The sequence below is a fragment of the Hippocampus comes genome, unplaced genomic scaffold (genome assembly GCF_001891065.2).
Source record: "Hippocampus comes isolate QL1 unplaced genomic scaffold, H_comes_QL1_v1.1 scaffold236, whole genome shotgun sequence".
NCBI lineage: Eukaryota > Metazoa > Chordata > Actinopteri > Syngnathiformes > Syngnathidae > Hippocampus > Hippocampus comes.
The window spans coordinates 328,275-352,796 of NW_017805879.1; the positions used below are offsets into that span (position 1 = coordinate 328,275).

At 42.5% G+C, this 24,522-nt stretch overlaps 2 protein-coding genes across 3 annotated transcripts; one reads left to right on the forward strand and one right to left on the reverse strand.

Moving 5' to 3' along the window:
* Positions 1-11,705: 11,705 nt before the first annotated feature.
* LOC109527208 (oocyte zinc finger protein XlCOF6-like) lies at positions 11,706-12,944 on the reverse strand. The gene is made up of 2 exons (XM_019889000.1): positions 12,905-12,944; positions 11,706-12,820 (listed from the first exon to the last, which is right to left on the reverse strand). Exon 2 carries the CDS (start codon positions 12,750-12,752, stop codon positions 11,796-11,798), a length of 957 nt encoding a protein of 318 aa, XP_019744559.1. The 5' UTR covers positions 12,753-12,820; positions 12,905-12,944; the 3' UTR covers positions 11,706-11,795.
* A 5,803-nt stretch (positions 12,945-18,747) lies between these two features.
* On the forward strand, positions 18,748-24,182 carry lyrm2 (LYR motif containing 2). 2 transcript variants are annotated; one of them, XM_019889006.1, is made up of 4 exons: positions 18,748-18,915; positions 18,979-19,069; positions 23,134-23,274; positions 23,967-24,182. In XM_019889006.1, the coding sequence occupies exons 2-4, from the start codon at positions 19,025-19,027 to the stop codon at positions 24,045-24,047; spliced, it is 267 nt and encodes an 88-aa protein (XP_019744565.1). In that variant the 5' UTR covers positions 18,748-18,915; positions 18,979-19,024; the 3' UTR covers positions 24,048-24,182. The 2 variants fall into 2 exon arrangements, with proteins under 2 accessions (XP_019744565.1, XP_019744566.1); XM_019889007.1 differs by having other exon boundaries at positions 18,748-18,906; positions 18,976-19,069.
* The last annotated feature ends 340 nt before the right edge of the window (positions 24,183-24,522 follow it).

Sequence of the window (24,522 nt, forward strand, 5' to 3'; positions counted from 1 at the left end):
ACCACGCAAACGTGACAATCACGGCCTGCAGGCCAGATATGGCCCGTGAGGTTTTCAGCGGCCCCTGGGATGACATTGATTTATTATTAGAACCGGCCCGCAGACCGCAGCAAGCCAACAGACCGCAGATCTTTTACACGTATAATTTCCCACAATGCAACGGTGACGCGCCTTATTTCAATGTGTATTAAGTGCAGCAGTCGTTTGCATAACAGTGACATTAACTTTCAGATACGCATCAAAAATGGCAAAACGGAAGGTGAACACCGAGAACCGGGGGTTTCAAACAAGGTGGGAGTACATGTTCATGGACGTAGCTGGAAAACCTGTGTGTCTTCTGTGCAGAGAAAGTGTGGCGGTATTGCAAGAGTATAATCTGAGAAGATGTCATGAAATGAAACACGGAACAAAAACAAGAAAATGGACATGGAACAAAGGCTACAGAAGGTTGAGGAATTAAAACTGATCGATTGATTATTATAGTTATCATACATTCGCTTATTATTGTTATTTTGATATTGATTGATTGATTATGCTTGCAAAGAAGAAAGCTTATGCCTGCAATGATAAATTGATTATGCTTGCAAAGATGAATGCTTATGCCTGCAATGATTAATTGACTATGCCTGCAATGAAGAACGCGTATGCTTTAATAAAGATATAATGCTTCTTAATCATTATATAGTAATCATTATGTACTCACATTTATAATCCTTTTTATTCATATATACTCACATTTATAATCAAGAATTCTTAGTCCACTGTGTTGCAGTTTAGGGACGCAACCACCTTTCCGAGGACGTGGTTGGGAAGAGATAAGTGTTAAGACTAAACAGGAGCAAGGTTGGACAGAATGGAGCCATCAACACCAGCTGCAACGTAATGTTTTTGTAACAAATGCACACATGTACGTAATTTACACTCACATACGCACACATAGTCAAACAAATTCAGTGTGTCTTCAACAGCCCCCACCCTTTAGGTTGGACACACCTATGTAGTAGATTTCCCAATAAATGAGGGGGTGAAGGGGGAGATCGTTAGGGTGGCGTGCCGAGAACTGAAACCTAACGCTTCTCCTCGTTCCCTCCTGGTACCAGAATTGAGTCTCCTGTCTCCTCCTTGTGTTTTATTCCTAAGTGTCAAATTGGATAAACCTGACAAAAACAAAGCCTAAAATCTCAACAGGCTCTGTTCAAAAAAGCCAAATCACAAAACCATTATTGTGGACAGAAGAGATCGCGAAATCAGCCCGGCCATTTACGGAGGGGGATTTCATTAAGACACCATTGGCGAGCGAGTAGATCAGTTGTCCATTTATCTAAAACAGCAGCTTGTGAAAAGGGGAAAACATATCATCGCATACTCCTTGGCTGTGGATGAGAGCACCGACATTTCTGAAGTTGCCCAGTTGTCAATTTTCATCCGCGGAGTGGATTCCAGCCTAAGTGTGACAGAGGAGTTTTTGGCTTTACATCCTCTGCATGGCACAACTACAGGGCATGATTTATTTGAGGAGGTGTCAAGATGTGTCAATGAGATGGGGCTGCCTTGGGAAAAACTCGTGAGGTTGACAACCGACTGAGCACCTGCGATGTGTGGACACAGGAGCGGACTGGTGGCAAGGACACAGGAAAAAATGCTAGAGGAAAATGCCACATGTGAGTTAACAGCTTACCATTGCATCATACACCAGGAATCGTTGTGTGGTAAAGCCTTGAAAATGGAACATGCAATGACCACCATCACGCCTGCCGTTAACTTTATCAGAGCCCATGGTTTAAATCACCGCCAGATCAAGGCATTTCTGACAGAGTTCGAAACTGAGCATGGTGATTTGCCATATTACACTGAGGTGCGAAGGCTAAGCCAGGGATAGGTGCTGCAAAGATGTTTCGAGTTTCGTGAGATTTGTCTGTTCTTGGACAGCAAGGGTAAAGACACAACACAACTCAGAGATGAAAGGTTTTTGTGTGGAATGGCTTTCATTTCATCTGAATGCAATGAACTTGCAGCTGCAGGGTCGGGATCGTATCATCCCTGACATGTACTTTCCGGTTAAGGCGTTTAAAACCAAAATGACTCTGTGGGAGGCACAGATGTGGGAAGAAAACTCGGGACACTTTCCTAGCTACCAGACAAAGAGAAGCTCTCCACCTGTGTGTTCCCCAAGGCACAGTTTGCTGATAAAATTAGGATGCCCGCCGCTGACTTCCGACGCCCATTTGCTGACTTTGAAGCACAAAAAAGCAGGTTTGAACTGTTCAGTAACCCATTTGCTGTTGACGTGGAAAGCTCACCACCAAACCTCCAAATGGAGTTGATAGCCCTCCAATGCAATGATGCACTGAGGGCAAAACATGCCGCAGTGGGTCCTGTGGAATTTGCCCGTTTCCTCCCCGACACAATGGTCCAGCTGCGCATCCAGGCTGCTCAAACGTTGTCGATGTTTGTCAGCACATACCTGCGTGAACAACTATTTTCTTTGATGAAGCATAACAAAACATCACACAGAAGTCAACTTACTGCTGAACACCTTCACTCCATTTTGCGAATTTGCTCAGCTCAGAGCCTGACCCCAAATATTGATGAACTTGTAGAAAAGATGAGACACCACCAAGTATCATCCTCAGCCCCAAAGAAGTAAATATTACTGTGCAATCACATATGAAGAGTTTTTACTCGGTTCAAGTTTAAAAATTAAAGTATAATATTTGCTTTCACTGCATGTTACTTCTCCTTGAAGAAAGTGTTGTTTTTGATTCATCAATGTTTGCACTTTTATTTTTTTGTATTCCAATCCAATTATCTTTTCAAAATATTTTATTCGAGTGAATGATCGAAAATTGCGATTATTTGTTTTTCTTTGAAGGAAATTTAGCCTACTTTTGCTAAAAAAGAAAATATTGGCTATTGATGGTGCCTTGAATAATACCGGCTTCTTTCATTCATGTTATGGGTATTTTTATACAAAGCAAATTTGTCTTTTGTGCCTGTTGAAAATTAAAGTTTACTGACAGAGCCATGAGAAAATGTTGCTTTATTTATCTGATCATATTGGATTGTATTTGTTAGGTTTTCAGTCGGTTAAATTTGGTTCAATAAACGATATGTGGAAATTTTAACATTTTTCAATGAACATTCGATCAGTCCGGCCCTCAGCCTGCAGCAATTTTATTTATTTGGCCCTCCGTCCATTTGACTTTGATACCCCTGCTGTAAAAGGACAGTTCATGGCTAAAGTGAAGTATGAAAATTAGACGGCTGATTTACCACTGATAGTTGTGGGAGTTGAGGGACCGTCACTCTGTGGACGAGAGTGGCTAGATAAAATGAAACTGGGAAATGATCAAAACAGTCACGGAAAACAAAATGCAAGCATCTCCAAGAGCCAAGTCAATCCAAGAAGGACTCGCAAAACATGATGATGTTTTCAAAGATGAGTTAGGGACATTAAAGGACATTAAGGCAACAATATCCGTAAAGCCTGATACAGTCCCTAAATTCCACAAAGCCCGTGTTTTGCCCAAGATAACAGTGAAGCTATTACACTCTATTAACACAGAGACATATCCACTACCACGCATCGAGGAGGTGTTAGCCACACTATGTGGTGGGAAAATATTCTCCAAAATAGATTTGGCTGCAGCTTATCAACAAATTCTTCTCGATGACGACTCAAAAAAGTATACCACAATTAATACACACAAAGGACTGTTCGCGTACAATCGGCTTTGTTTTGGTCTCAATTCTGCCGTCAGCATTTTTCAACGGGTCATGGAGAACCTGATGAATGACCTCAACGTGGTGGTCTACCTAGATGACTTGCTCGTTATGGGCCTAGACGAATCAGAGCTCCTAACGAACCTGGACAGAGTTCTTCAGTGGCTGAAAGACAAAGTTCTGAGAGTGAAGAAGACCAAGTGTGACTTTGGTAAGATGCAGATCAAGTACCTGGGGCACGTCCTGGATAGAAAAGGAGTCTACCCGTCCAAAGATAAGGTCAGGGCCATTCATGATGTTCCAGCACCCACAAACGCGAAAGAGCTAAAAGTCTTCTTAGGTCTCGTGAACAACTGTGGACGCTTTGTACCACGCCAAAGTACAGTTTTAGCCCCACTTTACAGACTGCTGAAGGAGAAAACAAAATGGAAATGGAGTAAAGAGGAGCAGAGCACGTTTGACAAATGTAAAGAACTGTTGACAAGTGACCCACCCATTACAACCCGCGCCTGCCACTTAACACTCGCATGTGATGCTTCTGCTTATGGGATCGGAGCTGTCATTCAGCACACGACACCTGATGGGAAAGAACATCCCATCGCTTTTGCTTCTCGAACGCTCTCCCCAGCAGAAAAGAACTACTCACAGATAGAAAAGGAGGCCTTGAGTCTGGTGTACGGAGTAAAGAAATTCCACCAATACCTTTGGGGGCAGAAGTTCGAATTGGTGACCGACCACAAGCTTCTGCTTGCGCTGTTCGGAGAACACAAGGGACTACCAACAATGGCAGCAGTACGCGTACAAAGATGGGCAATCATATTGTCTTCCTATGATTAGGGCATAACCTACAGGTAATCAGAGGAGCACGGTAACGCAGATGGACTGTCCCGTGTCTCCCTGCCTGAGATGACAGACAATGGAACAAAGACAATAACAGCTTGTCTAAACGCACTAATTTGTGAGCACCTGGAGGAGGCGCCATTGAGTGCAAAACAAATATCAAAGGCAACACGCAAAGATGCTGAGCTCTCACTGCTACACAGACACATCCAGATAGGGTGGCCAACAGAAATTCTCAAAAATTTCAGGGTATATCACAAAAAGAAAGAAGAACTTTCTGTAGAACAGGGATGTGTTCTGTGGGGAACAAGAGCAGTGCTGCCAGAGAAAATGAGAAGAGCAGTGTTAAAAGAGATCCACGACGGACACCCTGGTATCGTAAAAATGAAGACAATTGCACGACAATATGTCTGGTGGCCAAATATTGACATGGACATCGAGAAGGTCTACAGGCAGTGTGAGACGTGCCAGTTAGAACAGCACATGCCAGGCTATGTCCCACTGCACCCATGGGAGTTTCCTGGAGGGGTGCGGAGAAGGATTCACATTGATTTTGCAGGTCCATTCACAAGTCACATGTTTATGATTGTGGTCGATGCTTACTTCAAAATGTCTCAGATAACCTCAGCAGCCGCCATCACAAGGCTTAAAAGGCTGTTTGCAACACAAGGAGTACCAGAACAAATCGTCACTGACAACGCCAATGGAATCTTACACACGACTGGAGCACCGAAACATCCTGCTACGAATGAACAAGCCGAGAGATGCATTGCGACCTTCACGGCAGGCATGAAGAAGCTCGCAAGAGAGATCCTGAGTGTTGAGGATAAGATTTCACACTTCTTGCTGCGTTATCGCACAACACCAAACAGTACAACTGGAGAGTCACCAGAAGACTTGTTCTTAAAGAGACACATGCGAACACAGCTGGATTTCCTTAAACCGAACATCTCTGAGACGGTGAGGAGGAGACAGTATCAGCAGAAGGAGGAACATGATCGTCAGGCTGCCGAAAGACAGTTTGATGTGGATGACCCCGTCTATCTACGCAATACATCAGTAGAGCACCCCAAATGGATCCCTGGAGTAGTGACACAACAGACAGGACCAGTGTCATACCGTGTCCAAGGTGAGACTGACCAGGTATACAGGCGCCATGGAGACCTGTCAAATTAGGTGTGAATTGTCCTTGTATGGTGAATCTTCCTTTGATATGGATATGGTCTTTCACATTTGGCCATCTTTTGTTGTTGGAAGTGGCCGTCCTGCTGTGGGGGGCCTTTTTCAGTGCCGATTGTGATCTCCAGTCCAGGGGTTCGGCTGGCGTCCCCCCTTGCTCATGGCACCTTGCCACCCCCTCTTCCTCAATCACACCCAAATGCAAACAGTCTCTCATTTACACTCAGAAAAACATCATTATTTGCAGTCACTCATTCCAAACCTTCACCCGAATCATCTATAACCATGAAAGGCCGCACTGAAACAAAAGCAAGTATTTCGTCACCGTATGAAAAACCTCAATACAGCAATATGAAAGCCTATACTGTGAATGAAAATCCCTTCAAAAAGGACAGCATTATCATCATGTATCATCATCATCATTCATATAGTTTGTTGTGATCATCATATATCAGACAAAAAAATATATACTTGAATATATACTTGAGGGCAGCTATTGCCGATTGCCGTGCTCGACCAAAGAGGACTCTCGTATTTCAGAGCCAAGTTGAGGCATCCACCAGGTGGAAACTGAGCTGAAGAGTGAACGTTGTGAATACAGTACGTTTTTGTGTTCCAAAAAAAAAAAAAGTCAAAAATGGCAAGATTAAGAAATACAAAACGCTCTCGTGAGGCGTTTTGTACTGGCCCTTTGGAGCGCGTCTGACAACGTCCGGGAGTTGAGCTATTTTGCGGTTTAAACGAATTGTCTAGACTCCAATTATTTCCGGAATTCTGATCGAAGGACGTTACATTGGTTTGACTTGTTCCCCAAGACGGAGTGGGTAATTAATTTTGTTCTTTCATTATTTGCGAATACGGAGGTACAGTTGGATACAGCCCTCTTCTCGGAGGAGGCGGGGGAGCCGCCGGGAGCTGCGGGGGACCCGCGAGAGCTCCGGCCGAAGCTGCAGTCGCGGCTGTAATTGAATCCTCATCCAGCTTTTTGTTTTTTCCTGCCATTTCGTAACTCATTTTTGTCTGGCCCTATCAATGAGGATTTTACACTTAAACCATTGTTTTCCGTGTTCATTAATTTTCCGCTTTTCGTTGTCTTTCAGCGACAATTTGCTTTCAACACTTCTAATTCATCGCAATCATTTACATCGCCTGAAAATGCGTATTCATTTTTCCATTTTTTCACAAACTGTGTCGGCCCTCGAAAGTCTATCTCAGCCAATCGTGTTTTTTCAACAAACGCTTCTTCATCGTGATGCGCTGTCGTCTGGTGTGTTTTAATTCGTCACCAGAGATGGGAAGACTTCCGCGTCGCCATGTTGGTGCCTAGCAACGACCAAAAGTATTCACGGGAATTTACAGGAAGTCGTAATCACGTTTCGGTATGTTTTTTTCAAAATAAAATGCTACGTACCCGCACCGAATTAAATATTCACTATCACTATCAAACCGGAGCGAGTTATTCTAGTTCAATATTCACAACTTCCTCCCCCCCCCTTTTTTTTTTTGTTAGTTTTAAATCCCAGTTTGGTCCAGTTTACAACCGCATGGGGCGGACACTAAAACTGGATTTCATCAGTAGGACAGCAACTCAAATTTACAATCGTGGTAACCCCCACTTCAATCCTGACGGGTGGGAGATTCTGCTGTTTACAATCCCATGCAGATTATATGGGTTAGACACCGCACGAAATCGTAATCCCCAGTCAGACATACACAAAGGTAACAGTCCACGTGACACTCACACGTCAAGTTGCAACATTCACTCCAACACACACGCACACACACGGGACTGATCAGGTCCTGCGCCCCTGAAGCTAACCTCCGTTTCCGGGGCAACTGGCCCCGTACTATCAGAACTGTAGCCGTAGCCTAAAACAGTAAAGTTTAGAGAGCTACATGACTACCATGGAAACTAGCTTCTCTTTCCGGAGCCACCAGGTCCCGTCCTCCCGTAAATCAGACTGACCTAAATTTTCCTGCAATCCTTCCCGCTGGTCGAGCCTGCCCAGGTTCGTCGGATTGGCGTTTGCGTCTCCGCTGGCGAGCGGTCCGGCTCCTGGCCCCGAGAAAAGAGGTCTTCACGAAGTCCCAGTAGGCTCCGATGGTTCACCGGTTTGGTTCAGTCGCCGCAGATCGCCAACCGCAGGAGAGGCGTCACCACCATCACGAGCCCCCAAGTAATGTCAGAGATTTTCGCTGGGACAGTTTAATAAAGGCTTGAACACAGCAACAAATTGTCTTTCACTGCCGACAGGAGGCGCAGTTTTCTATGAAGCTACTCAGTGTGCGCTTCTCAACTGACAACCGACCTCTGCAGGCTCTGCCGGCTTTTTTATTGATTGTGTATGCAAATTACAAGTACCGTATTTTCCGCACTATAGGGCGCACCAAAAAGTCTTCCATTTTCTTAAATGCTCACCGAGCGCCTTAAAATGTGGTGCCTCTTATGTATGGTCATTACGGTAATACACCGACTCCAAGATGGCTCCTTCTTGGAGAGATGCTTCCAATGTTATAACTTGCTGTTGGTTCAGTGAACTGTGTCGCTGCTTTATTAAATACGTTTTGTCGCGGCTCCGAAAAAAGGAGAGCTGTGGTGTTGTTTTTTTTAAAACAGTCTCAAGAAATGCAGGTAAGTCTTTGTCCGTCTCCGTGCCTTCTGTTCTTCAGTTCGACTCGAGAGGCGTTCAAGACCGCCTCCGAAAAACGTAAACTCACGATTACTACAATGAAACTACAAAAATGAAAAATAATACATCAAAACTGAAAAGCAAGCGAGGATATCACAAAATACATTCTATAGCACCCCCCTACAGAATTTATATTGTGATTTCATCATTTGTGAATACACAACAAAGGAATAAATAACTACGACTGAAATCTGATCGTTCTATTCGAGCTATGATCAAGGAAATGCCAATGCGTTTTTCGGAGGCGGTCATGAACGCCTCTCGAGTTGAACAGAATGAGAGAAGGCACGGAGACAGACAAAGACTCACCTGTATTTGTTGAAAAAAGGAGAGCTGTGGTTTTATTTTTTATTTTTTAAACACAGACTTTATTAATTGTTTTCACAGTCTCAACAAATACAGGTACTGTACGTCTTTGTCCGTCTCCGTGCCTTCTTCCGTTCCACTCGAGAGGCGTTCATGGCCGCCTCCAAAAAACGTAAATTAATTATTACTTCAATGAAACCACGAAGAAAATCAAGCGAGGAAATCACAAAATAAATTCTGTAGGGGTGGTATAGAATTTATTTTGTGATTTCGCTTGATTTTCTGTTTTGATGCATTATTTTCAATTTTCGTAATTTCATTTAAGTAGAGTAATAGTTTATTTACGTTTTTCAGAGGCGGTCATGAACGCCTCTCGAGTTGAATGGAAGGAGCGTAGCACCATCTAGTGGAGGCATAGTAGATTGTGCCTTATAATGCGATGCGTCTAAAGTATGAATTTTTTTTTTAAAATAGCCATTTATTGAAGATGCGCCTCATAATCCAGTGCGCCGTTTAGTGCAGAAAATATGGTAATACATCAGAAAAACACTCCCATCTTCATTTACAGACCACGCCCCTGGACGGCCCCAATGGGTCACCCCTCAGTGGACCCCTGAAGGCCAAGGCATTCCCCTGGTACCAGCACCCACATCCATAAACCAACAGAAACAGAGACATTTTAATGAGTGGCCTTTCCATGAACTGATACATCCGTAACCTGGCTAGTGACCCTTTCTCATGATGGAGCGTACCGAGTACTCCCTTTCATCCAAAGTTAAATCTTTGTCAGTTAACAGGCGTCTCTGCGTTTACTCACGAGAGTTAAATCTTCCTTTCTGAGATGTGGTCAGGTACCACGCACTTGTGGGTCCCTTCACCTCAAATTGACCCCTGATTCTCTGTGCTCCATTGTGTGCAAGATGTGTGAACACATGCGTTCGAGGTCAATCAAGCATGTAGCAAAATGAAACTTTAAAACATGATAATGTGTTTGTCTACTCTCTAACCCAACCTGCTCTGTTTTGAACAAATCTTGGCTGTGTCCTGCCAATGGCGTCCAGTCGTTGACGTCGCTCATGGTCATCTTTTTCCGCACATAGTTCCTCCTCGTACTCTGCTATCCTTCTTGCGCACATGTTCACACGAAAATTACAACACCTTAATCGCCCTATTAATGTACAAAGTACACAATAATCTGCTCTGGACCTTAAAATGGGTAAATCGCTTGCTGAGCTCAAAAACAAATTCAGGAGAATAGTCCAAAAACCTACATCAATCGGAGTTAAGGTGAAAATTTTGAAACTGTCATTAAATATAACAATAAATCAGAATTAGGTTGAGAAATGTAGTAATGTAATGCAATATCCATTATAATTACAAGAGAAAATTGACATATAAATGTGCTCGAGTGTGTATGTATATGTACAAACCAAAAGTTGTCAAAATAGGTAAGTACAGCACAGATACGTGTAAAAGCATTTGTTTGTATGCAGACTTTTCCTTTTCTTTTCTGTTTGGCAATAAAATATGATCTATTTATATATTCATACATAACATGGGGCCGGACTACATACGTTTTTACTTCTTCCTACTCCTTTGAACCAGAGGCAATTGCTCTAAGACTGCAAGGGAAGCTCAGCTTCCCCTAAAATGTCAAAAGATTAGTGATCAAACATATGTATGTACATACAATTGTGTGTACATGTCGTTGACTAAATATGCGCTACAACGCGCTCAACTTTTGTTCTGAATCAGCTTTTTATTACTAGTTACGACACAACTCTTTTCTCATTCATTCCAGCAGCTTCACTGTGCTTTAAACTGTGTGGACGATGAGCGTCGACAGTGCAGACACTGGGTGTCGAGAGAGTACAGGGTAGGTTGTCCCAATGCACTGAAACAAGACAAGTCATTGGATAAATGTTTTTTGTCCTGCCCATGGACGCTCAGCGTCTCTGGGAGTCTTTGGACAGTGGGCATTTATGGGCTGGCCCGGATGCTGAGCCTTTCTGCATGATGATTGGATGATCTGTCTGAGGCGGAATCTCTTTTTGATTGACAGCAAAATGACCCAATCACCGATCTTTTGGTGTAGGCATCCGTGGGAGCATTTTTCAATTCTCATTCTGTTCTGAGTTGAACTGGAGACTGAGAATAATCTAAGCGACACTCTGTGTTGAAAATGACTACAGACAGATTAATATTTTATTTCTGGTGTGTTTTTTGTAGTTGCTTGTCTTCGCAGACTGACTTATATCACCACAGTTAAGACCCTGGAAAAGACGCCTTGTTGGTATGACAGGGTCAAAGATCATTTTCTTGAAAAGGAACAGAGAGTAGAATTCACATATAAAAAAACCGACACATTTTATTATGTAGGCCGAAATTGAGCTTCCCCTCATTGACAGACCAGCATCCGCCACTGCTTTGAACATACATTGTGCTGGATGATGCCTGTTTTCTTTTCCTTTTTTACAATTTTACTTAGTTTTACTTTCTGACAATTTATTTCTGTATATGTTTTTATGTTCAATAAACAATAAAACAAACGCACAAACAAACAAGATGGGGATTTGAAGAAGACTCAGCTGATCCAATCTTTTTGCGCAAAGACGTTATTGGACAGTAAGAAACACGCAGTATCAAACAACTATACACATGGCTCCATCACATATTTCATGACAACATGGAAAATGCCCATTTTATTCAGGATTGCATCCTACAAAACACGATGAAACACATATCTCGATACGTGGGGTGCTGTACAGTCAAGGACAGTACAGTTTAAAAAAAAACAAATAAGAACTAAATCAAAAAAGCAAACCTCCTTTCAAAATTAAATAAAACAAACTACATTTGAAAACCTCAACTCAAAGCCAAATAATAACTACCTGTAATGAAGAATCCAAAAGTATTATCACGGCGATGACATTGCGAAATTTTCAAATTAATTACAAAAAAAAAAAATTTGATGCACTCAAGGAAAAGAAAACTTCAGCATCCAAATAAGAAGGTACATAAAATACAACAAGCCTGCTCAGATGATAGGTGAGAATTTCATTGATCACTGTTCATATCATCAATACATTGGTGATTCCTAACCTGAGACTTCCTTGAGAATCTTTGGCCACAAACTGAGCAGGAAAAAGGTTTCTGACCAGTGTGGGTTCTGACGTGCTTTTTTAACCTTCCGTTCTCAGAGAATCTTTGGCCACAAACTGAGCAGGAAAAAGGTTTTTCACCAGTGTGGGTTCTTGTGTGGTTAATTACGTGATCTTTCTGAGAGAATCTTTGGCCACAAACTGAGCAGGAAAACGGTTTCTCACCAGTGTGGGTTCTTACGTGCGTTTTTAAGCTTCCCCGCCAAGAGAATCTTCGGCCGCAAATTAAGCAGGCAAAACGTTTCTCACCAGTATGAGTTCTGGTGTGTTTTTTTAAGGTTCCCTTCTGATGGTATCTTTGGCCACACACTGAGCAGGCAAAAGGTTTCTCACCAGTGTGTGTTCTTGTGTGTGTTTTTAAGGTTCCCTTCTCAGAGAATCTTTTGCCACACACTGAGCAGGCAAAAGGTTTCTCACCAGTGTGGGTTGTTACGTGCGTTTTTAAGCTTACCCGCCAAGAGAATCTTTGGCCGCATATTAAGCAGGCAAAAGTTTTCTCACCAGTGTGTGTTCTGGTGTGTGCTTTTAAGGTTCCCTTCTGAGAGTATCTTTGGCCACACACTGAGCAGGCAAAAGGTTTCTCACCAGTGTGTGTTCTTGTGTGTGTTTTTAAGGTTCTCTTCTCAGAGAATCTTTGGCCACACACTGAGCAGGCAAAAGGTTTCTCACCAATGTGTGTTCTTTTGTGTATTTGTAAGGTCTCCCTCGAAGAGATTCTTTGGCCACACACTGAGCAGGCAAACTGTTTCTCACCAGTGTGGGTTCTTGTATGCTTTTTTAAGGCTCCCTTTTGAGAGAATCTTTGGCCACAATCAGAACAGGCAAAAGGTTTCTCACCTGTGTGTATTCTCATGTGTCTTTTTAAGTTTGCATCCTGAGAGAATCTTTGGCCACAATCTGAACAGGCAAAAGGTTTCTCACCTGTGTGTACTCGCATGTGTCTTTTTAAGGACTCCCTCCAAGAGAATCTTTGGCCACACACTGAACAAGCAAAAGGTTTCTCACCAGTGTGGGTTCTCACGTGTCTTTTCAAATCATTCTTATAAGCAAATGTTTTGCCGCACCGAGAACATTTCCAGGGTTTGTTGTCAGTGTGACGTGTCAGTTCACCATCAGACTCTTCATCCTCATCAACATTTGATGCTCTGTTGTCATCATCTTTCGTACAAGGGTGCTCTGGCTCCTCCTCTTTTTTAATGTAAAGGGCCTGGTGTTCTTCTTCCTCTTTAAAGTGAGAGGGCTCTGCATCCAGCCGCTCAGGACAAGCATCTTCACTGATGTCTGCACGACAAAAGAAGACAAACACATGCAATTATGGTTTATAATTACAATGAAGGTGACTCAGAGGGCTAGACTAGTTCAGATTACAACTCAAAATGTGACATGACCAGCATGACATTTGTTGTGGATTTTTTCTTTCTTTCTTGGATTATTGTTATTCATGGTTATCATTTATTTAATTATTTTTTTCATCCTTGTTTTTTTTTTTTGTGAAAAGACTTGTACAGAGTGTGAAATTATACATTTTTGAGTGGTGGATAGGTCCAGAGCGTAAATTCTACCTCGTGCTTTTCACCTTTTGTGGGGCGTTTCTGAACCGGAAAAAAAGAGTGATTACTAGACAGTGATTCCTCGCGATATAGCGCTTCATTTATCGCAGCTTCAGTATATCACATATTGAGAAAAAAAATGCCGAACGACTCAGAGGTTTTGGACATACCTGTACTGTAGATACAACGGGCACTCATTCAAGGTGCATGATTGGTTTCCGGTGCGACTTCAACCAATGACCGTACGAGTGGATTTATCCCGTGAGCTGATTGGCTGTGCATCTTCGCAGCCCCACCTAATGTGACGAGACACTCGGGAAGCCTTGTGTCTGGTCACGCTGTTGATTCTTTAGCATACTCTTTTCGAAAATAAAAACACTTTTGTTTCTTTACTTTATTTGATCTTTATTTAACCTACAAATGTGTCAGATCATTTTGCTTGACCCTGTTCATATACACACACACACACACACACACACACACATATACATACATATACACACACACACACATATATATATATATATATATACACACACACACACGCACACACACACACACACACTGCATTTGGCTGCATGTCAGGTGTACGGCACCTGCGTGTGACGTTGTACCTGTAAGTGCGTTCTCAACACCGCTTGGCTGTTGCCGACGACTAGGACGGACTGGGCATGACTGAAATACAGATGGCAGCTCATTGACGGACTCACCAGACTGATGAGGCCCACCTCTGCACATATACACATTTTACAAGCGTACAAACAGCTCAAGTCTCCTGAAAACATCAACGTGTAGATTGTGGTTTATAAACAAACATAGTCCGAAGTTGCAAACAAAAATCACAACTGAAGCTAAAACAGAACTGTGACCAAAACATCACCGAAACAAACCTGACAGCAGCAGACAAATGGCAACAAACAAACATGACAGTAGCCAAGAGCAACAATGACCCGACAATGAGTGCTCGGGCTGGGAGTCCTTTTAAAGCCACTAATTACCTAACGACCAACAGGTGTGCAGCTGCAGGGAAAAGCCCCACAGTGCCACCTGTTGGTCACAAACTGAAACATGACCGTACCCCCCCCCTCAAGGGACGAATCCCAGACGTCCCAAAGTTGTCCAAAGGCTTGCCTCGCCGGGGAACGGGAACAATAGCAACGACGACCTTCGCCTTGCCGGAGAACAGGACAAGAAGCGACGGCAACCCTTTGGCTGAGCGTGGCCTGACGTGAATGGAGCTTGACGTAGCGGGGAACATGGGACAGTCGGACGTGAACAGGGGCTCGGCCTGACGTGGGCGTGGACGTGGCACGGCTCAAGCGCGTCTTTTGATTTCAACCAATCAGTGCCGACGCAACGTCACACACCCGACGTCACACACGACAACAGCTAAGCTAAGCTAGCCGAGACGACACTCGAAGTCAGACGGACACATTTTTCTGCCAATCTGTGTGTTTCCCTTTTTGTCCAAATATATTTTTTACGACAACTGTCTTGTCCATGGTGTCTTTTATTCGTTCCACTGGGGTTTAGCAAGTGTGTTTATAAAGAGACGAAAATCTCTTTACTGTTACTAGTGTTCGTGTCTCAACATGGCTACGCTCATGAAAGCAAAACAACTAACTCAAACGCGTCTTCGTTCAATGTTGTCAACTAATATCGGGATTAATTTTAGGCAAATTTTCCTCAATTCTCCGGAGAGATTTTCATAACAATTTGAAAAACCCGGAATTCCGGGAAAATCCGGAGGACTTTCATCTCTGCTCATCGTGATGGGTCCAGCAACACTGATGCGTCGACGCATGCGTCGAGCTCACAGAGCAATCTACGTGTTGGTGCGTGTGCTGCTTCGTGACGATCACATGACCAACACACGAACTGCGTCGACTCAGTTCAGGGGGCGTCGACGCAGCAAAAGCCCGCCACACAGTGTTTATAAGGAAGTGCGTCTGGCGACACGATGCCGCCTGCCGAAACAAGCCAGACTTCACCCTCGCTCGAATAAAAATATATATTTGTGCAAAACGGAAAACACACAGATTATCAGAAAAACGTGTCCATCTGACTTCGAGCGTCGTCTCGGCTAGGCTCGCTTAGCTGTTGTCGTAGTTCAAAGCGTCTTCAATTTGTCACGTGGGTTGCGTCGGCGCCGTGAGTATGTGCTGGCGTTCACGCGCGCAAAGCAGAGAGCAGCGGACTGTCGACTGCTGAGGCGCGCTTCACTCGAGTGACGTTGCTACAGTACGTGCATATTATGGAGCAGCTTCCGGACAAACGCAAATTGTCTGCCGTGTAGAGCCATTTTGATCTTCTTTTGGAGAATAAGGTATTTATTCAAATCTCCTTGTCTCACCAAGTGCCTCTCGGATTTTTGACGTCTTATTCCATTGTGTGTGTGTTCTCCACAGCAGGGGAAATAGCATGCAAGAAACGCAACAGACTCAAATTTAAAACACTGGTGCATGTTATTTTTCGAAATAAAAATTTGTGAAGACAACACCCACAAGCATCCTCATTCACATGATTTTCACATTACTGAAACACATTGAATGATACAATATGAATGCATGGATGTGAATGATATTGTATACACTTCATCATCAAATCAGTCAGTTCAGTCTGTCAAGTGGGTTGGCTGCAGGGATTTTGAATGTCCAACAGGCGGCAGTGGTCGGCGACACAGTATCAGCACAGTATCAACACAGTGTGTCAGTGTGTCGAAACGCCTCATGAATCCTCATGGACCCATCATTAGTAACTCATTTGTGCCCAGAATATTCTGCTAATAAAACCTTCGAAGGCACTGTTCATCGTCTCCAGCCTGTATTCGGATAACCAACATCCTCACCACTCGAAATGACACAAACACGCGCGCGCACGCACACACACACACACACACACACACACACACACACACACACACACACACACACACACACACACACACACACAACGAAAGATGTTATCGCCCATCAAAGTGATGGTGGATGCCCCGAGTGGATGTTTGAGCACGATGACTCCAAATTAAGGAGAATTTGGTCAAGAGTGTCTATAGAGGTTTCCGTCCTTTTCCCAATTACCCACAATGCACTACCGGCGGCCATATTGGAGAGCTGTTATAAACAAGCTATACACTAAGTCTATTCTGAATGTTCATTCATCCAAGAATATGCCGCTGACATGTGCTATTGTCAACTGTCACAACCGAGGTGGGAGGGATAAAAAGAGTTTTTTTTTAATCGCATTCCTAGGGTTACGAAAGGCCAAGGAGAGGCGGCAGAAAATATATATTGGGATATGGATAATAGTCGTAGAAATTATGTTTATATTATAAATGTGTATTTATAAATTAATATGATTTTTAGAGTTTAGCACTGGTACTATATAATGCACTACATGAGAAGAAAAATGTAACTAGCCTGGTGTAAGGTATACATTCTAATTAAATGTTATTCCACTGTGAGTAAGCTAAAGCAATCCCTCTTGCATAATTTACAATAATTTACAATATTGCAAACATATATTTAGCTCTATGTATTTATCCATCCACCCATCCATTATCTGTAATTACATGAATTGAGTGATTCAAAATATGAATTGAGTCATACAAAATATACTGTACTGACTGCATAAAGTTATGTGGAAAAAAATCTTCAAAAGATACGATTACATTCATTTATATAAATTAGGGGGATTGTGAAGGTTTGCTCGATGTCAAAATGTGTTTAGATGAACCAGGACAATTTATCGGAATCAGCCATCTTTGTTGGTGACATTGGCCTCGAACGCTTGGAAGGTCGGACCTGGGCCAATCCGAATGTGATCCTTCTGATTTCCCACCTTCCACGAATGCAACATATAACTGGAGGTGGGGGAGGGGGGGGGGCAAATATATGAGTTCATCGTCCGTACTTGGTGACTGAATAACTAAATTATTCTGACTCACACTCTTGCACATTAGAAGGCCCCACACTCTTGCACATTAGAAGGCCCCAATGCCTCTTAAAAGGACTGCGGTCAGACCAGCCTCCACTCACAAAACTGAAGTCAAATCAGCGCCACTGCAATTGGTAATACTGCGCGTTACGGTAATCTGCCGCCAGCGAACGATGTTGGCCACCTTCAAAATAAAAGCTCTCGAACCAATGCATGCAGTCAGTGGTTTGGATTTAAAATGTTATAAAATAATTTCTTGGCGGTCAGGCAACGATGAGTTCACCCAGGGAGAATGAAAACTCTCTTAAAATAACACCAATAGGCGTTCTGAGGTTCAGATTGAAAATGAAGTCAAAGGTAAGTCTACATCAATGACAAAAACTTCACCTGATCTTTCATAATATGTAAAAAAAAAAAAAAAAATCATTATCCCGCAACCAGACCTCGTCTACGGCACACTAGGCTATCCCAGGTATCCAACCATACTACTTTCATTAAGATCTGATGAAGTGGCGGATGCTGGTCTGTCAAGGAGGCGAAGCTCAATTTCGGCCTTCATCATAAAATGTGTCCGTTTATTTATACATGAATTCTTCTCTCCGTTCCTTTTCATAAAAATGAAAAGGATGCCTTCACCATAAGATCGGTGATTGGCTCATTTCGCTGCCAATCAAAAAGAGATTCAGCCTCAGACAGATCATCCAATCATCATGCAGAAAAGCTCAGCGTCCGGGCCAGCCGATAAACGCCCACTGTCCATAGACTCCCAGAGACGCTGAGCATCCGATGGGTGGGACACAACTCGTTTCAATGCATTGGGACAACCTACACTGAACTCTTTAGACACCCAGCATCCGCGCGGCTGACGCTCAGCGTCCACACAGTTTAAAGCACAGTGAAGCTGTGGGAATGAATGAGAAGAGAGTCGCGTCGTAACCAGCAATAAGAAGCTGATTCGGAACAAAGGTTGAGCTCGTTGTAGCGCATATTTAGTCAATGACATGTCCACACAATTGTACGTACACACATATATATTTGATCACTTACTTTTTGACATTTTAGGGGAAGCTGAGCTTCCCTTGCAGTCTTAGAGCAATCGCCTCTGATCTGATGTTGCATTTAAGAATAAAAGGTTCTGAAATATGACGTTTTGACCTTTTTACCTGATTTGAAAAATTATTGAAATTTTAATTTTAGTTATCCTGCAACTACAATAGGTTGAGGCCACACTAGGACACCCCAGGTATCCAACCAGAAAACCTTCATTAAAATCTGATGTTGCATTTCAAAATAAAAGGCCTCTGAAATCATCAATTTGGAAATCAGGACAAACAAACGCTTTTATTTTGAAGACCAACACTGCTCGCTCCTGCAGACTACCGGAATGCACAGTACTAACTATCGCTCTGGCGGCTGTTTTTTTTTTTTTTTTTTTTTCCTTGAATTTTGCAAGTGGAGGCTGGCCTGACCGCAGTTTTCAATGTTAGGTCCCACCAGCTGAAAAAGAACATCATCATCATCATCATCAGCAGCAGCAGCAGCAGCAGAAGAAGCAGCAGAAGAAGAAGAAGAAGAAGAAGAAGAAGAAGAAGAAGAAGAAGAAGAAGAAGAAGAAGAGTTATTTTTGTCTGACAGCAAAATGGCGACGTCAAGAATACCGTCTTCCACACTGTCTTTGAAACAGGTAAATACAACACACGCAAAATCAAAAATAAATATGATTCAGTCGTGGCGATTTTAGATTATGGGATCTCAGGTAGTGTCCAAATGTGCCTACTATTCCTTATATAGTGCAGTCTTAAAGGGTTACGCCATTTTGTAAGGCTGTTCGAATGTCAGAAAGAAAATGTCAATACAGGATCTGTGACTCTTGCACAATGTGAGTGCCGCAATGCTCAGCAGGTCGGTCAATTTCGATCGCTAATGACGGGATCTAAACTCGCTCAAAATATGTTCACGATACCAACACAGTCTGCGGTGCTCGTTCTATAAGACCTAATAAAAGATACACGATCAAATAAAGTATATGTGAATGACATGCAATACTTTCTACACTGTCTCTCCCGCTCTCCCTCTCTATGTTTCCATCTATCCATCGTATACGGTATTTTATTTTAATTGTCCATGCATTATCCGAGTCGCTTATCCTGACGAGGGTCACGGGCACGCTGGAGCCTATCCCAGCTGTTTTAGGGCAGTAGCCGGGGTACCCTGAACTCCCAGCCAATCGCAGTGCATACATCGACAAACATTCTCTCACACTCACAATCACATCACGGATCAATCTTAGTTTTCCATGAAAAGGAAAGGAGAAACCCGGAGTCCCCAGAAAAAAAAAAAAAAACAATTCGGGCACGGGGAGAACCTGGAATTAAACCCATGATATCTGCACTGTGATGAGGACGTGCTGACGAGTCACTCACCTTGAGTCCTTATTTTAATTAATATCCAACAAAAATCAGCACTTCTCAATGAAGCATGAAAAATACAAAACCGAGCAAACAACCAACATTTTATTGTATCAACAATAAAACAATGTGTATATTAGTTCTAAGGTCTTTATATCTTCATGACCAAAAACACAAATTTCTCTCTATTTTGTCTCAGAAAACCATGACAAAGATAGATATACAGTGTTCCCTCACTTATCGGGGTTCATGGGGACCCGGTTGCGGTTAAGTGAAAAACCGCAAAACGGTGTTTGCCACCCCAGGAATTTTTGTGTCAGTGTATGTGGGTACCAGCATGCTTAAAATATGTAAATCTGTACTTTACATTTTTGAACTTTAAATGTGCATGATTAAGAGTGACACCTTGAGTTGTGTTGTCGGAATCAGAAAGGGTTTGATGGACTTTGCAGCTTTTAGCGATGTGTCCTTGAGTAACATATGAAGTGACGATTGACACTTTTTTTTTTTCTTTAGCGTCAACTGCTTTGGGTGACGGCTCAATCAATTCATAATTTCCTGGGCCTTAGCTCTGTTTTGCAAGCTGAGATCCTCTGATGCTTGTTTTGGCTGCTATGTTGATTTTTCAGACCTGGGTACATGATCTGTCTGGGTGGTGAAAGTGAAGCTTGGGTCACGAGTAATGCTTGTCTCCTGGTAAATCGACCACTAAAAATAATGGTGGATAATGTACTTTCTCTCATCGCTTATCCTCCTGACTACCAGGAAAAAAAATGTTGTCCAATCACATTTATTTTGACATTCCCCAATCTATGTGAAGTAATAGGACTCCTCCCAAAAAATTTTTGAAATCCCACTACATTTTTTAAACAGGCTCAAATACACTTAAAACAACTCAAACAACACTTTAACGTGTTCATAAGAGTCTTATAATTAAAATGCCAACAGCATTTCAAGACAAAATGTGGTCGATAAAAAGTATTACTTTTCCTCTTCCCATAAAAAGTGCTTGCACTGAGGGAAGCCATTTTCTTACTTTTTCTAACCCCTACAAATTTGGTATCATTGGTAAGCACTGAATGTCCTCTTTAGAGTAACAAAAGGAGTTAATGCGATTGGAGGCACTGGGTGGGAGATATTTAGGTTCACAAATGTCCTCTAGAGAGGACAAATTTGAACTACTGGTAGTCAGGAGGATATAAGATACAGATATTACAATTAAAAAAAAAAAAAAAGGAAAAAAAACTTTAATTGACAGTTTCGGTGAATTATTTTACATTCATAAATAAACTACATAAACTAACATTGCTTCCACTACTGTACTATTCTGTTAAAATGACGTCATTGTGAAAACTCATGAAACTTTGCATGCACATCAAGCTGGACAAAATATTTTACTCAGTTATTGTGTTATTTAAAAAAATGAAAGAAATAAATGTTGCGAGAAACACATTTGTTACAATGCCTGGCTTTCCGGAGGCGAAGCTACAATCTGATTGGCTAAAAGAACGATCAGTGATTTCAGTTTTGTGTGTGTGTGTGTGTGTGTGTGTGTGTGTGTGTGTGTGTGTGTTGGGTGTGTGTGGGGGTGTGTGTGTGTGTGTGTGTGGTCGAGACCTGCATTTGAGGCTGTGAAGCCGTTGGATGAAATACAGTGGTACCTCTACTTAGGAAATTAATTGGTTCTGGAAGAAATTTCTTAACTAGAAAATTTTGTAAGTAGAAACGCGTTTTCCATGTAACTGCCCTAATCCGTTCCAAGCTCCCCCAAAATTCAGACATAAATGTTTTCTAAAGCATAAAAATGCATCAAAATATGTAACAAATACATGTTACAATATTGCACAACAAACGAGAGTTGTGCATAATGTAAAAAACAAAGAATGTAGTAAAGAATAAAAATGATGGTCATTTAGCTTGGAACTGCGTCCTCGTCATTTTTTGCCCTCTTTAGTTCATGTTCTCTCTCAGGAGTGGTTTTTGCCTGGCGTTCTGTAAAGAACTGATCCAAGGACGTTTGCTTTTGTCGGCTTTTCACAATGCTATGAAAATGCCCAAGGCAAACATCAGCATAGTGAGCAATTTGGCCGCCAGGCCTTGAGTTTGACACTTGTGATTTAGAGCAGGGGTCCCCAACCATTTTTGCCCCACGGACCGGTTTATGTCAGACAATATTTTCAGGGACCGGCATTTAAGGTGTGGCGGAAATAATACAACAAAATAATATGGTATGAGCTGCATGAAAACTGTGGTGTTTTCGAAATATCATAATAAACACAAGGAGCGTCTAATCTCGCCGCAACACTCCGATCGCTATGGCAATGTTTAATGCCTTCAAAATACGATACAACGCAAATTCAAAGTGCATGAAAATGACGACTCACCACAGCACCGAGCTTGATTTTCTGCAACCAGACGGTCCCATCTCGGGGTAATAGGAGACAATGACACCTCAAGTGTGTGTTTTATGTCCAGTCTACTTCGTAATTTTGTTTTAGTCGCCGTTGGTGCAGAAAACCCCCGCCTCACACAGGTAGCATGTCGGAAATAGCAACAGTGCTACTGTGTCGATCTCAGAATATTCAGCCATAACTTTCATCCAGTTGTCTCGAACGTACTTTTAAGGCCGCCGTCATTTGCGATCTCCAGCAGTTTTTTTACTCATTTTGCGAGCTCCCGCGTTTATTTTTTAGCGTAATCGGTCACATGACGGAGAAGCGTGGCTTGACGTGTGTCAAGCTGGACACAGACGGATGTAACGGAGAATCCGGTAATTTTTCAAAATAAAACATCTTTCGTCTTCCGAAATAAATAAAACGGAATTAAGGCAAGTTCTTTCTGTGCGGCCTGGCACCAAATGCCCTGCGGACCGATAACGGTCCGCAGACCGGCGGTTGGGGACCCCTGATTTAGAGCATTTGATCAATCTACCTTGTATGTGTTTGGAATGTCGGAAGAAACTGAAATTCCCGGAGAAAACCAACACAGGCATGGGGAGAACATGCAAACGCCACACAGGAAGACCGGGGCCGGATTTGAACCCATGCCCTCTGCACTGTGGGGCGGACATGTTAACCAGTTGTCCACCGTGCCGCCTTGGATGTAATAACGTAAAATGTCGACTTTATGCTGTTTTAAGCGGGATGAAAATATGAGGAAATATCCGAGGAAAAGCGTTGTGGATAGTGGATGGGTGTATAAATGGCTGAACACTGTTAACCTTGCAGATGACAATCCTTATATTTGTGGAAATGCAGGTAAAATCATTGACTGAATGATTATCAATCATTTTGAGTCTGATCTTTTGTTTTTGTTTGTTTTTTTTGTTTTTTATACCCAGTTTTTACAGCGGCAGAACATTTTGGGAATATACAGAAACATATTGAGGACTATACGACAAGTGCCAGATGAGAAAGATCGGAAGTATCTCCAAGACTGGGCGAGAGATGAATTCAAGCGGAACCGGAACGCCACCGACGAGGTGACACATTTCATTCATATTTACACCTGCCATGCTTTTTTTGTTTTGTTTTTGTTTTGTTTGATGAGGGACAAAGTGCCTCTGAAAGACTTTGAGCAGATCGAACTGTAAAACTTTCTCTTGTGAAAGCCAACTGCCTGAGGCGATGCGGGAACTCTTATTGTCATAACTAGTCGTTTGAAGCCGCATTAAATGTGTCAGTCCGAAAATGACACACGATGCTTCGGCCGCTGCAGCAGAAAAAACGTCTTCTGGATCAAGGCGAAGCAAATTTGAGGGGAAACAAATTACGCTCATGTTACGTTTCCCGACTTGTGTTCAGTAAACACATAATAGATCATGTAAAGGCTTCCATTTTTCTATTTGCAATTTTTAAACGCAGAGCTGCCAACTTTTTTTGTCCATACTTTGTGACGCAAATCTCGCAATTTCGGTCAGGTTTAGCATATGGTTCCAAAAGATTTTTTTGGACCATGTGGGCTGCTTCCCAATTTTTGTACCTCTAAACTTATAACATGAAATGCTTTGTTAACAATTTTTAGGGGGCGTAGCGGTTGCTGCTTGGACCCTAAATGACCTTGTTGCGGAAGCAAGAATTAAAAAGCAAGCCACCAAAATTTCGAAGGGACTGCTGACTCCATCTGATGAAGTGATTACATGCTCATGTTTTTCCCTTTTTATCCTTCCATCAGGATGCCATTTGTATGATGATCAGACAAGCTAACAACCATCTGGAGGAGCTTCAGAGGTCCCTGGCATTGGCTACGAATTAAACACAGAAAACTACTGAGGATAATTCTTCTGGACATTCTGACAAATTGGAACAGATTGAAATTGGTGTTTATACTCCTTGGGTTGACTGAACATGACTTGAGGTTGATTAAACTACTGTATTTTCTTACCTAGAAGGCACTTCAGATTATAATGCGCACGTTCAATGAATGGCCTATTTTAAAATTATTGTTATATACAGGGCGCACTGCATTATAAGGCGCATAGAATAGAAGCTACAATAGTGGCTGCGGTGGCGCTATGCATCCACTAGATGGTGCTACGCCAAAGGGACTACAATACAATAAACTCCAGCTTTATTTATATAGAACCTTCACAACCGCTGCAGCTGGAATAAAGCTGTGAGAACAAACACGGACTTGAAACATGTAAATACAGTTGGCATGACAAAACAACGCACTTGCTAAAAGTGGAATCCTCGACCATACTATTCTGTGCAATCTCTCTACATCAGGA

Excerpts from the sequence above, each read along its gene's own strand:
- LOC109527208 (XM_019889000.1), bottom strand. The coding sequence starts at position 12,752 with ATGAGAATACACACAGGTGAGAAACCTTTTGCCTGTTCTGATTGTGGC.
- lyrm2 (XM_019889006.1), top strand. The coding sequence starts at position 19,025 with ATGGCGACGTCAAGAATACCGTCTTCCACACTGTCTTTGAAACAG. Across the intron at positions 19,070-23,133 it reads CCACACTGTCTTTGAAACAG|TTTTTACAGCGGCAGAACAT; the intron begins GTAAATACAACA and ends TTTTATACCCAG. Across the intron at positions 23,275-23,966 it reads ACCGGAACGCCACCGACGAG|GATGCCATTTGTATGATGAT; the intron begins GTGACACATTTC and ends TCCTTCCATCAG.